The sequence below is a fragment of the Xyrauchen texanus genome, chromosome 23, assembly GCF_025860055.1.
Source record: "Xyrauchen texanus isolate HMW12.3.18 chromosome 23, RBS_HiC_50CHRs, whole genome shotgun sequence".
NCBI classification, from domain to species: Eukaryota; Metazoa; Chordata; class Actinopteri; order Cypriniformes; family Catostomidae; genus Xyrauchen; species Xyrauchen texanus.
In genome coordinates, this window is record NC_068298.1 from 24,303,155 (window position 1) to 24,315,796 (window position 12,642).

Genomic DNA, 12,642 nt, shown 5'->3' on the forward strand with positions numbered 1-12,642 from the left:
CGTTGGGCAGCAGTGCAATGCATAATACAGGTCAGGAGGTATAGTTAATGTTCATATCAACCATCAGAATGGGAAAGAAATGTGATCTCAGTGATTTCAACCGTGGCATGATTGTTGATGCCAGACAGGGTGGTGTGAGTATTGTGAGTGTGAGTATCTGCTGATCTCCTGGGATTTTCATGCATATTGGTCTCTGGAGTTTACTCAGAATGGTGCCAAAAAAACAAACAAAAAAACATCCAGAGAGTTGCAGTTCTGCAGATGGGAACGCCTTGTTGATGAGAGAGGTCGACAAAGAATGGCCAGACTGGTTTGAGCTCACATAAAGGCTATGGTAACTCATATACGATAACCCCTCTGTACAATTGTAGTGAGCAGAATAGCATCTCAGAATGCACAACACGTCGAACCTTGAGTCAGATGGGCTACAACAGCAGAAGACCACTTGGTTACTTTTTTAGAACCATAGTGTTCCTAATATTTTACAACGTATTTTTCTTCTTATACAAATAGACAGATAATTAAGAATGAGCAGAGATACTGTAAAATTTCTCTCTTTTCCTGATTTACTCACTCTCTACATTATGTTCACAACCTGATCCATGTTCTCTTGCTTTCTATGTCACTTTCGCTGATTCCTTACCCTGCTTCTGATGCACCACACATGCACATCACTTCAGGCTTAAGAGTAACTAATACCAGAGCAAGATTGGAAGTGCTGTTACACATTAATTTCAGCCAACAATCTGTCATCTTTCACAGAGAAGAGGAATGGGGAAGTGGGATAAGAAAGCACAAAGAGAGTGAAAAATACATCTATTTGAGTCCACTTCAGATTTCTGTTGGGGATGATATATTTTGCCTTTATTGTAAGAGGGAGGGGGAGCCCAGACAGACAAGACTTGGGGAATGACCTAAAGCACTTTTAAAAACATACAGTGCTGCTCTTTTCTTAGTTAGCGAAAGATACTCATAACCCCAGGTATCAATTGCTCTCTCCCCCTCATGCTGTGAGTACACTCTGTAGGCTGACTGGACAATGTCCACTCTTTCAATTTTTGGCCATGAAATTGTCTGGTTAAAAAGAGATGCTGAGTTTATCGATCCTGGGGGCCTATGAGTTATCCTACGCAAGCACAAAGACACATAATCACACGCTGTTTTGTTGCGAGTATATATAGAAAAGTTGTTTGTTTTGTTACTTTGTACCAGGGGCCTGGGTGGGGTTCTGCATACAGCTGAAACAATAATCCAGTTGAGATGCTGTGAATCTCAAGAGAGTGGCTAATGTAGGAGGTGAACTGAGTTTACTTTAGTGAAAGCAAAGCAGCCAACAGCTTCATGAAGTCATCTCCTCTATTAACAATGTGACACCCAGAAGAGCTCTGTGCTCCATTAGCATGTTTAACAGTCTGGCATTCTGTTCCATCCCTGGTCCAGCTCCACTCCAAATCGCTCCAGATTAGTCACATTGGCCCTGCGTCAGCATTCCACATTCTTTTTGCAAATATAGTGGATTGCATTTAAACAAACAGAGTAAGAGTTGCTTTTAATAATGCTTTTATGTGGAGGTGGTAAGGAATTAGTTTTTATTTATATAGCACATTTCACAACACACATAGTTTCAAAACAACTTAACAGATAATGCTGGAAATGCTCTCTTTGCTAAAATTCTTGAAATTTGCAGACTTGCAGGGTATATGCTATGTTGAAAAACACAAAAAAAGTAACTAAATCTTAGGGCTGGATATGATATGGAAATTAATTATGGGATGCATCTGTCATAGGCAAACTTGTTAGAGGAAAAAGTTAGGAAAATGCACTTGCTGTGAATGTGTAAAGCATGATAATGAATCAACAGATGAGGCGAAAGCATTTGTGGTCCAATTCATATTTTTGCAGCAAATATGATAAGTTTTGGGGGTTGTTAAACTCACTATATTCGATGACTAACCATTTGTTTGTTTATTGGCATGCGATACTCTTGATGATTGGCTCATCATCATGCTGATAGCTTCTCAATTAGCATATCCCTAAAGCATGACCAGATTTCATACATTTCAATGCTTGTCTAGTTTTAAACCCTGTTATATTGTTGTATACTGTTTTGGTGCGACAAATCTGCTATAGAAATATTTTTCTCTGCTATTGTGTCCTGTTTTTGCCAGATGATCCTCCTGCTTTGAAAAGCTGCCTTGTTGCTTTTCCTTCCTCTCCTGAATAAAAGCACAAAACTGAAGAAACCTGCATATTGTCACATGCAGATGGTCTGCTAATGAATTGCAGAAAATAGAGCAGAGTTTCACAGAGACTCGGTCAATCAGGCAGTGGGAATGGTAGTTTATTAAATCACTGTTCATCAGAAGTTGGACCTGGTTCACCTGCTCAATAGATTTGGATGGTGGGGCGAGGCAGAAGAGTCTGATTCATTGGCTGGGATGGAGGAATTTGATTATAAAAAACACCTTTCAGAGAACAGACTCAAACGCATCATCTTCATTATCCACTCAGCCATGCATTCCCATCAGTAGTCTAAAACGTGTTAAAATTGCTGTTGGTAGGTGGTACAAAACAAGAGCAACATTTTGAATGTTTCTGTACCATACGAATTTCCCAGAACAAGGTCAGGTTCAGCTCAACATTGTTTCCAGACACTACAGGAAAATGTGACAGGAGTGTTTTAATCTAAGGACATGTTAAAGGCTGCCATTTTAGAATCATTTTAGATATTATGTCCAGCCGAATACTACTCACTTAATCTCAGTAACCGTCCTGTATTCAATACTTTCACTCTTTGAATAAAATAATCATGGCTGACTGTGAATGCTAAATTTCTACAATGGCATCTGAAACTGAAAACTATTGATTTTAAATTACGCTGGTTCCAAGCCGCTAGGTGTCACTGCAAGTCCAATATGACACAAAGACAAAAGTTACTGAGTGCACCTTTAAAGTAGTTTTAAACTCAATTCTGAGACTCCTTCAGAAATTAATGTACAATTATGTCTGGTTCCCCACTGATGTGCTTTAAAGTATATACTGTATACTATAATTACAGACTATTCTTTTCTCAGAAGTGATAGAGCTTGGGTTATCAAATTCAGGTGAAATTGCACCCATGGTTATCTGCATTTCATCCCAGGTGAAAGTTTAAGATGCTGATTAAGATGATTATCTGGTATTAGGGCCTCAAATCTGAGGCTGTTTAGCAGCTTTTATTGTTGCCAGAGAAATGTGTTTCTCTTTCCTTTCCAATTGCCCTGAAATAGATCAAACAGAGAAGTTATTGACTTTTTTCCATGGTCATTTCTGAGGGACAGTAAGTGAGCCTCTGTTGAAATCTTTAAACAAATAGGACAGAAAATGACTTCTCTATATTTATTAATTTTTTTCTCCCAACAGCAATTTTCCTCGGATCATTCCGGCTGCCTTATGAAGAGATACGGAATATCGTGCTGGAGGTGGATGAGGAGAGGCTAAGTGAAGCGCTAATCCAGGTGAGTTTTATGTGCATAGACACTTTCATATAATGCAGCTTGATCTCCCATTTCAAACCTTTATCCACTCACAGGGGAATGTGTAAAATGCAAACACATCCTGGTCAAAATAGAGTCCAGGTCCTAGTTTAAGATACCAGGAATCTTTGGATTTTTTTGGGAAATTTTAAGCTGATGTGCTGATTGTAATGTTTTCGATGTTCAATGTATTTCTTGTATCCCATCTTAATATGAAGATGCAACTATAAGCAAGCCATTTGTATGCTGATTTCACCTAAAAGTGTAACTATATGACTCTGTGGCTCTAGCAAACATTGCCTCGACCAATGGGGTGGGTTTGGGGCTGGACTATCTGTTAGCACCAGTTGAAGATGGGAGCAGTTTTCTGAAATCTTTTTGAAAACGTCCATTTGGTGTGATGCTAGTGTCACAGAAATCATACACTTCAGGTTTTAAAGGAGTATGTGTAACATTTTGACTTAAAGAAATATATTATACCTAGCATTACCCTTAAACAAATACATTTGTGTTACAAAAGCCAGAAATTCCTATGGATTCTTATTAGGAACCTGAACTTAATTGGTGAAACTACCTACCGTACTTTTGTGTTTGCTCAGAGATTTTTCATGCCTACAGATGACTGTGTGTACGTTCGAAAGACTTCATTACAGTGGCGCCTTTGATGCCAGGCAGTACTTCATTTACAATACTAAGTCTGCTCTTATTCACTCAGGCAATTTGAAGCTCCGCTTTCATTCTCTCATAATAGCTGCTTTGGGACAGGACTTGGCAAAAGTCCTGCCGCCCCACCTTCCCTCCCACTGCCCTTTGTCTAACAGGCAAGATTGATGATCTTTCAGGAAGCTCTTCAAGCCCTAAATGTCTCAGTGGTTTTTGTTCTTCTTAAACGCATTAACTGCAAATGGCATGTGTTTCCTAAGCTAAAGATACTTCAGCTGTCTTTGAAATACTTGATCTCATAAGACCACCCTTTCTGTCACAAGCCTTCACCCTCTCTAACCCTCAAAGTGTCTGGTGGTATTTTCACTACAGTGAATTAGGAGGAATGAAAGTGTCAACTCTATTACACAATCAACAGGCTGGTGTCTGTCTTAGAGACCACTTGGGGGAATTTAGACTTTTACCCTAGCCATTTACATTGCAGATATTTGGGCCGCATCCAGTTAAACCATAATTCATCTCCAACGTTTGTCCACATAGTGCAAACTGAAGGATCTTACCTAATTTTCTTCTATTTTTTTTTCCTTTGTTCATCTTTGAAAGGCTGGAAACAGGTGGATGAGATAAGGGATTTTTAGATGTCCTGGTCAACATTGGGCCCCTCTTGGCTGTTACTGGCAGCAGATATGACCTTTAATTGCCATGTGGTTTTGGCTCAGTGTGGAAAGCCTGAACTGGGGTGACAGTAGCAGGACAGCTAAAGTGATGACCTTTTCCCACATTCAGCTCCGCTTTATAGGGGATATTCATCTGCCAAGTGTGCACACCTCCTTCCTTGTCTCTATTCTTAGTTTCAGTTTTCTCTCTCTCACTCGGTCGAATCCGCCCCCTCACATTTATCATCTTCATTACCCCCATCTTCATCCCTGGAACTCAAATAGCCATAGCATGATATCCTCATCCTTGAGTGAGAGGTAATGCATATGTCTGTTTTATGCCTTTATCCAGTAATTTTATTGGCTTTTAGTGGCTCTGTGGCTGATGGGATGTTGGACGGAGGAAGGAAGGAGTCGGATAAACAATCCAACATAAATCTTTATTCTTGCACTTTTCAATGTTTAACACACAAATGTCTGCTTTTCAGTGGAAGACTTTTCCACACACACACATACTGCTCTGCAGATCGTCTCTCCCCTCACTGGCATCTGGCTTGTGCTTAAAACCCGTCTCCACTCTCACTGAAATTACAAAAAGCTGTTAGAGACAATCATTGCCAGGTGATGGTTCTCACTGTTTTCATCTCCTGATCTCACTCTCCATTCACAAGCTGGCACTCAACAATGCCCCCACCACCATATACTCTCACCACCCGAATCAGGCCAGGGAGCCACCTGGCCTGCCCCCCATTTCTGGAGAGAAAGTCAGCAACAGCCATCTGCCACTGGTCTGTGGACCTCCTTAAACTTAAAAGGCTGAAGTGTCTTATATCAACGGGTGATCCGCACGTTGGTATCCTTCATGCGATGGAGCCACTGGAGTGGGACATGGTCTGAACAGAGGGTGAAATCCCATCCCAGGAAGTAGTACTGAAGGGTGAGAACCACCCACTTGATGGCCAGACACTCCTTCTCAGCGATGCTGTACCTCGCCTCTCAGGCATTCCTCCTGGGAAACACAGCTCCCAACCCCCTGTCCGATGCGTCGGTCTGTACAGCAAAAAGGGAGAGAAAAATCAGAAGCATATAACAATGGTCTACAACAAAGCGCAGCTTTCACCTGCAGAAAAGCCTGTTGGGATTGCCCTGACTACTCGACCGGGTGTGGGGCTCCATTTTTAGTAAGATCTCTCAGCAGGCTGGTGATGTCTGAATAATTAGACACAAACCTCCTATAATAGCTAGCCAGCCGCTGGAACTGTCTCACCTCCTTTTTGGTCTTGGGTCTCTGGCAGGCTGCAACCACTGCGGTCTTATCAATTTGGGGGTGCACCTGCCCATGACCAAAGTGGAACCCCAGATTCTGTACCTCCACCCATTCAATTGTGCACTTCTTGGGGTTTGCCATGAGTCCCGCCTGTCGTAGCAACCTCAGAACCGCCCTCAGATGCTGCATGTGCCACTGCCAATCATTATTGTATACCGACATACTGTATGTAGAGTGTGGTCTAAGGACTCTGTCCATAAGGCATTGAAATGTAGCCGGGGGCCCCAAATAAACCAAAAGGAAGGGTCACAAATTGTTGTAAGCCATACGGTTTGGAGAAGGCTGTTTTCTCATTGGACATTGGTGTTAAGGGGTTCTGCCAATAGCCCTTCATTAAATCCAGTGTCGAATAAAAGCGAGCCGCACCCAACCAATCGAGCAGTTTGTCAATATGAGGCATTGGATATGCATAAGATTTAGACACCGAATTGACCTTTCTATAATCCACGCATTACCAAGCCATCACTCTTCGGAACCAGCACAAACAGGCTGGCCCAGTCACTAGGATTCTTCTATTACCCCCATATCGAGCATGGACTTTAACTATTTTCAAACCACTTTTTTTGTTCTTGGGTAATCATTAGGGATGACTGTGTACCACTACCCGTGGGGTTGTTTCGATATGGTGAGGTTCGCACAACCAGGAAGGGGCAGGAACACGTCAGAGAATTCAGGCCATGTCTGTGATTTGCGATGGTGAGAGGTGGTCTCTGCAAGTGATAGGGGTGCCACGATTGGCTTTTAAGTTCAACCGTGCCGTGCTCCACCTGTATCCTTTCATTTGTGTGACCTCAAAGGGCCCTTTGCAAATAATTTAGTGCTTGATGTGTGTAGTAATACTAGGACTACATCTAAGATCATGAGGCTTGTGCCCAGACAATAATTCAAATGGGGGAACTGAACTCGAACTGTGAATAACAGGGGTTCAAGCCACTTATTCCAACTCTACACATCTTCGCGCACAAACTTAGGGTTTTTCAGGGTTTTATTAAATTGTTCGACCAAGCCGTCTGTTTGTGGGTGGTGCACGCTTGTCCAAATCTAATTTAATACCTAATCATTTGTATAGCTTGCGTAGTGTATGTGACAAAAAGGTAGTGCCTTGATCAGTGAGGATTTCTTTTGGAATCCCCACTCGGGAGATAATTCTAATGAGTGCCTCTGCAACACTACATGCTGAGATATTGCGCAAATGCACAGCTTCCGGATATCGGGTTGTGTAGTCCACCAGAACCAACACAAAGTGATGCCCACGTGCCGTCCGCTCTTATGGCCAGACAAGGTCCATACCAATTCTTTTGAAGGGGACCTCGATCAAAGGAACTGTGCAAAAAGGCACTCTTGGGGTGGCTGGTGAACTCACCAGCTGACATTTACGGCATTCTGCACACCATCTGTGAACATCCCCGCAAATGTCAAAAGAAACGGGCCATTAGACGGTTCAGTGTCTTTTCCTGCTGTAAGGAACCAGCCATCAGATTATAATGAGCCGTCTTGAATAACATTTTGTGATGGTTCTTCGGTATCTGGGTTGTAGCTTCCTTTGTTAGGAATCATTCAATACAACTAATAATTTTTAATAGAAATTGGGGATATGCAAGTGAAATTTCTGGCTGAAGATTGTGACCATCATTCACTTGTCGAAGACATGCATAAGAGTTTCGTCTTCGTTTGCTCTACAGGGAAATCTGCCGTGGGGAATCCTCTAAGGGCTCCTAACATCATCCTGACACGGATCTGACATAGACGGCCCCTGCTCCACCTACCCAGCCAACTCATCACAAATCCCTAACCTAGACGTTCTGTTACAGGACCCATCCGCACAAATTTCCCTTAATAAAGCAAAAATCGCTAGCCAATTTGTGCCCAAAATTAGTGGATGGTTAGGCGCGAACTTACCGCAGCCTCCATACTATGCTTTTGTCCCTGAAATTGAATCGACACAGTCACTATAGGATAATCGTGGATATCCCCATACACACGCCTTACCTTCACCTTGTGACTAGCTTCCAAAAGCTCATCTTTAACCAGGTATTGATAGATGGAGGTTTGGCTGTGACCCGAATCCACCAAGGCCTGCTATGCAAGACAAGATAGAGAGAAAGAATGATCTCAGGGCTCGCCGGCTCAGAATATGCCACCATATGGTCCTCTGCCAGATGGATGGCAGTTTGGAGCGATGCCGGGTGGGGGCACTAGACCCACTCTACCATCCCTCTCAGAAGATGTGTGGTAAACTGCTCCAGTACTACCAGATCGATCACAGCTTTAACGTTGCATTGCTCAGCCAGCAACCACCTCTGGTAGGCATTCCGGAGCTGTTGGGCGAAGGCAAATGGGTGGCTGTGCTCACTAGTGGTCAGTGAGCAGAAGCACTCGGTGTCTGAACGACCCATTGCAGGATGGCTTTCCTCAAGCCAGCATACACCAGGAGGTTCTCCACTGGCAACTGTGGTGCCGCGAAATGGGCTTTCTCAGACAACAGTGGGATTAACCGGACTTCCCACTGGGTGCTCGGTAGGGCCGCACGATTATAGCAAAAATCATAATTGTAGATTATTGCCCTTGATATTGTAATCACAATTATAAATGTCGATTAAAATATTAAATTACCATGATGTCACAAAGTAAGCAACCATGTGGTTCTTCAGAGTAGCAGATTTCAATGGTGGATATGAGCTGCGATCCAGTTTCTTTTAAACATTATATTGTATTGTATTTTATATTTTAATAATGTTTGTTTAGGTAAGGCAAATACAAATTATTTGGAATTGATATCTATGGTATAGAATAAATTAAATTATTGCTAAATTAATGCTTAAATTATTTGTCCACGTACAGTAAATAATATGGCATATTCAATATTCAAACTTATTAACAGCCAATTTAAATCGACCATGTTACTGCGTTCAGTAAGCCCTTTGGTGGCGAGACATGGGACCATTGATCCTGTTAGATCTTCAATGGTGATCTTGTTCATGTAAGATCATCGTTAGATCATTTTTGGCCTCAGTGGTTGCACTTTAAAAATTAAAAACAGTCATATCTGATCGGAGTTTGTGCGATTCTTGAAAATATTAAATCTACCAATACCAGCTGCGTGGCAAATGGGTCTTAATAGAACAGACACGATAACACGGATGGTGATACCTCAAATATGCTATTCATGCCATATTATTTATGTTTTATACACCTCCAAAACACACTAAGAAAAGTTAAACTAAATTACTTAATTGCTATTTTGTACAAATCAAATTCACATTGGCCTACTTATTAACGTGACAAAACATAATTGTTATTACATTTTTAATGCATTGTTCACAGAAATCGAGCAACGTGACAAACTCTCCCAGTACAATGACTGCTGTCCCTCACTGCAGGTTTAAACTGATTGAGACCTGCATTTCGACACAAGCTCAGTGACGCTCCGCACAATGTTCTGCACTCTCGCGAATGCTCTAATTAAAAACAAAGCTGTCTAATCAGCATAATAAATACATTATTTACACCACGTCTGTGCATTGATTAGAATGGGATCGTTTTAGTTTTGTCGTGTTGCTCATTTGCAGCATATTTAACATCTACGTTCAAAGCGAGCGGTTTAATATGCAATAATCCAAAATAATTCCAAAGTGCTTTTCACTCTTGTTCTACAGCTTCTTTTCAAGTGTCAAGTGATGTTTCTTCAGTATTCATTTTTGTGTGCTGCGTGAACAGAGTAAAAACATAAAGCGTCTGAGCATTCAGATGGTTTAAAACTTGCGCATTAGGATCAGTTGTCATTACAGATAGGATGGAGGACTAATCTAAGCGGCTCTGATTGGCCATTGATGTTTCATTGCTCAACGGACATGTTAGTGATTGAACCGCTGCAAAAACGCGTTGTAATAAGAAACCATTGACGCAACAGGACCAGACATAAATTGAGTGCTGTAATCGTCAGTTTTCACGAATGCATAATCGTGGCAGCCGTATTCGTAATCGCAATTTTTTATTAATTGTTCGGCCCTAGTGCTCGGCCATCCTCATGCTCCCGCTGTCTGCTTAAAGAGCTCCAGGAAGGCCTCCGAATCATCTTGGGGGCCCATCTTGACCAGGTCTCAAACTAACTCAAACCAGCCCATCTGGCACCAACAATGATCCATGCGATTATCTAATCAGCCAATCGTGTGGCAGCAGTTCAGTGCATAAATTCGTACATATATAGGTCAGGAGCTTCAATTAATGTTCACATCAACCATCAAAATGGGGACTGGACTATGTCAAGATTGTTGGTGCCAGATGGGCTGGTTTCATTATTTCTGTAACTGCTGATCTCCTGGGATTTTCATGCACAACAGTCTCTAGAATTTACTCCGAATGGTGCCAAAAACAAACAAAACATCCAGTGAGCCTTGTTGATGAGAGAGGTCATCAGAGAATGGCTAGACTGGTTCGAACAAAGTCTATGGTAAGTCAGATAACCACTCTGTACAATTGTGGTGAGAAGAATAGCATCTCAGAATGCTATTCTGAGATGCGGGTTGGCACTGTTTTGTGGCACGAGCGGGACCTATACAATATTAGAAGAAGTAGAAGAACACTTTATTTTAGACACACATTATACATAGATTTTTACATATATACAGTGAAATATGTTTTCACAGTTGGTTTTAGGCACATTAGGCAGTTGGTTTTAATGTTGTGGCTGATGTTTATAAATATACAGTGTATATTGTATAAATATACAGATTTCTTGTTTTCTTTTGCATCAAACTAAAATGCCAGCTGACTCTGACTCTAGTCAAACTATGAAAATTATCAAGAAAAAGATGTGAATGTTAAGAGGAAATGTTGCATATCTGTGAATTCAATGTGCAATGCAAATAATATCTCAGGGCAAAAGTGTTGCTAAACAGTCACCTACAGATGTGTTGGAGCCGATTGGTCCAATACTCCATCCTACACATACACTACTACTCTATATCTCAATCAGTTCATGTGAGTGATGCACAGATCTGTCAATCCCAGCAGGCTTGCCAGCCTGTTCCATCCATACAGCAGACGTGTGAATTCTCTCATCTAACGCTTGCCTGCACAGCCAAGCACTCAAACACTTACTATTGTATGGAGAAAAATGGGATGCTTCACTCAGTCACTCCCTCTCTCAGTCTTTATTTCTGACTGGAATCAGTCTTAGAACCTCTCTTTTTATTTTTATTTTTGACTTCATCCCTCTCTCTCTCTCTCTCTCTCTCTCTCTCTCTCTCTCTCTCTCTCTCTCTCTCTCTCTCTCTTTTTGTTTGTATTGCTTTGTGGATGTCATTTCACATTTTCACATCACACAAGGGAAACAAAAAAGTAATCCCTTTGACAACAAAGAGCCTGCAATAAAAAATAAAATGCCCCACCCCCCCAACGAAAAAGGCATACGTGCTGATAAAGACCCTATTGTAGATTTGTGACTCAGACGCAGAAAGCGACTGAAGACTGGGCACATGCAACAGAGTCCTCAGTACATACTTTGGCATTGTGTCGGCACCCCTTGTGTTCGTCTTTCACAATGGCCACTTCACAGCTCCAAAGGAGCCAGGTTCAGCAAAGCTCTATTTTGTTCAAACCACCAATGAGGCCACAACCTTAAAACTTCACCCCAAGAAAATCCCCTTTACCTGGCATTTTGCTTTTATATTTTCATTTTCACCATATAAATACATGCACAGTCCTCCTTTTCTCCAGTTCAGCAGCTGTGCCCTGCTGTATCCTTGACCCTGTTTATTAAGATTAATTCATTTATTAAGTTTATTAAGCACTAAAATAGATGTAAACGTGTTTCAAAATGTTGTTTCGAATCACACAGGCCACATACAGATGTAGGCAAAAATACAAGTGTTCACAATGCATTTTAGGTGTAAACACTAATCCATCTTGATGGATCTCCGGCAACTGTGAAGCATCACCCACTTAACTTGCAATCAAACACTACACTAAAACAGGAGTTTTAAACTTTGGTGGGTAAAAGGAAATAAATGTCCTATACAAACATTTTAAAAGCATGAACATGTTGATGCTTTGCAAACTTCAGGGCTCCTGATATCAACAATCATTGACACTGATGAAAAGAATGCAAATCTCACGCCCATTTAAAAAAGTTACCCCACTTAAATAATGAAGAATTCTGCTCTGAGTGTCATCATTTGAAGTATATCTGGGAGAAATTGTTCTGCACTTTTATAGTCTGTTTGGAGCTTAATTGTCATGCAATAACATACTGACAATGTTTGTGATTCAAAATCTGAAAAGATTCATTTGGACGACCAGGCATAAACGGCAATATGTATCATCTGATCTCTTGTGATCAGATCACCCGAGACGGGTCTTAGTACCAAGTGTAAACAGAGCCCATTTGAAGCATGTGGAGATAATAGTGCAGGTTGCAAATTCCTGAAGGAAAAACTTGTGTGTGCATTGTAGATAGTCCTCAGTCTTTGTTATCAGTGTA

General features: G+C 41.4%; 1 protein-coding gene across 8 annotated transcripts in view; it reads left to right on the forward strand.

The window, feature by feature from the left end:
• Positions 1–12,642, forward strand: part of diaph2 (diaphanous-related formin 2) — a 559,041-nt gene that overhangs the window by 312,251 nt on the left and 234,148 nt on the right. For all 8 annotated transcript variants that reach the window (XM_052154718.1, XM_052154723.1, XM_052154724.1 and 5 more), the window contains one exon: positions 3,403–3,497. In XM_052154718.1, coding sequence (XP_052010678.1) covers positions 3,403–3,497 — 95 coding nt within the window. The remainder of the gene's footprint in view (positions 1–3,402; positions 3,498–12,642) is intronic.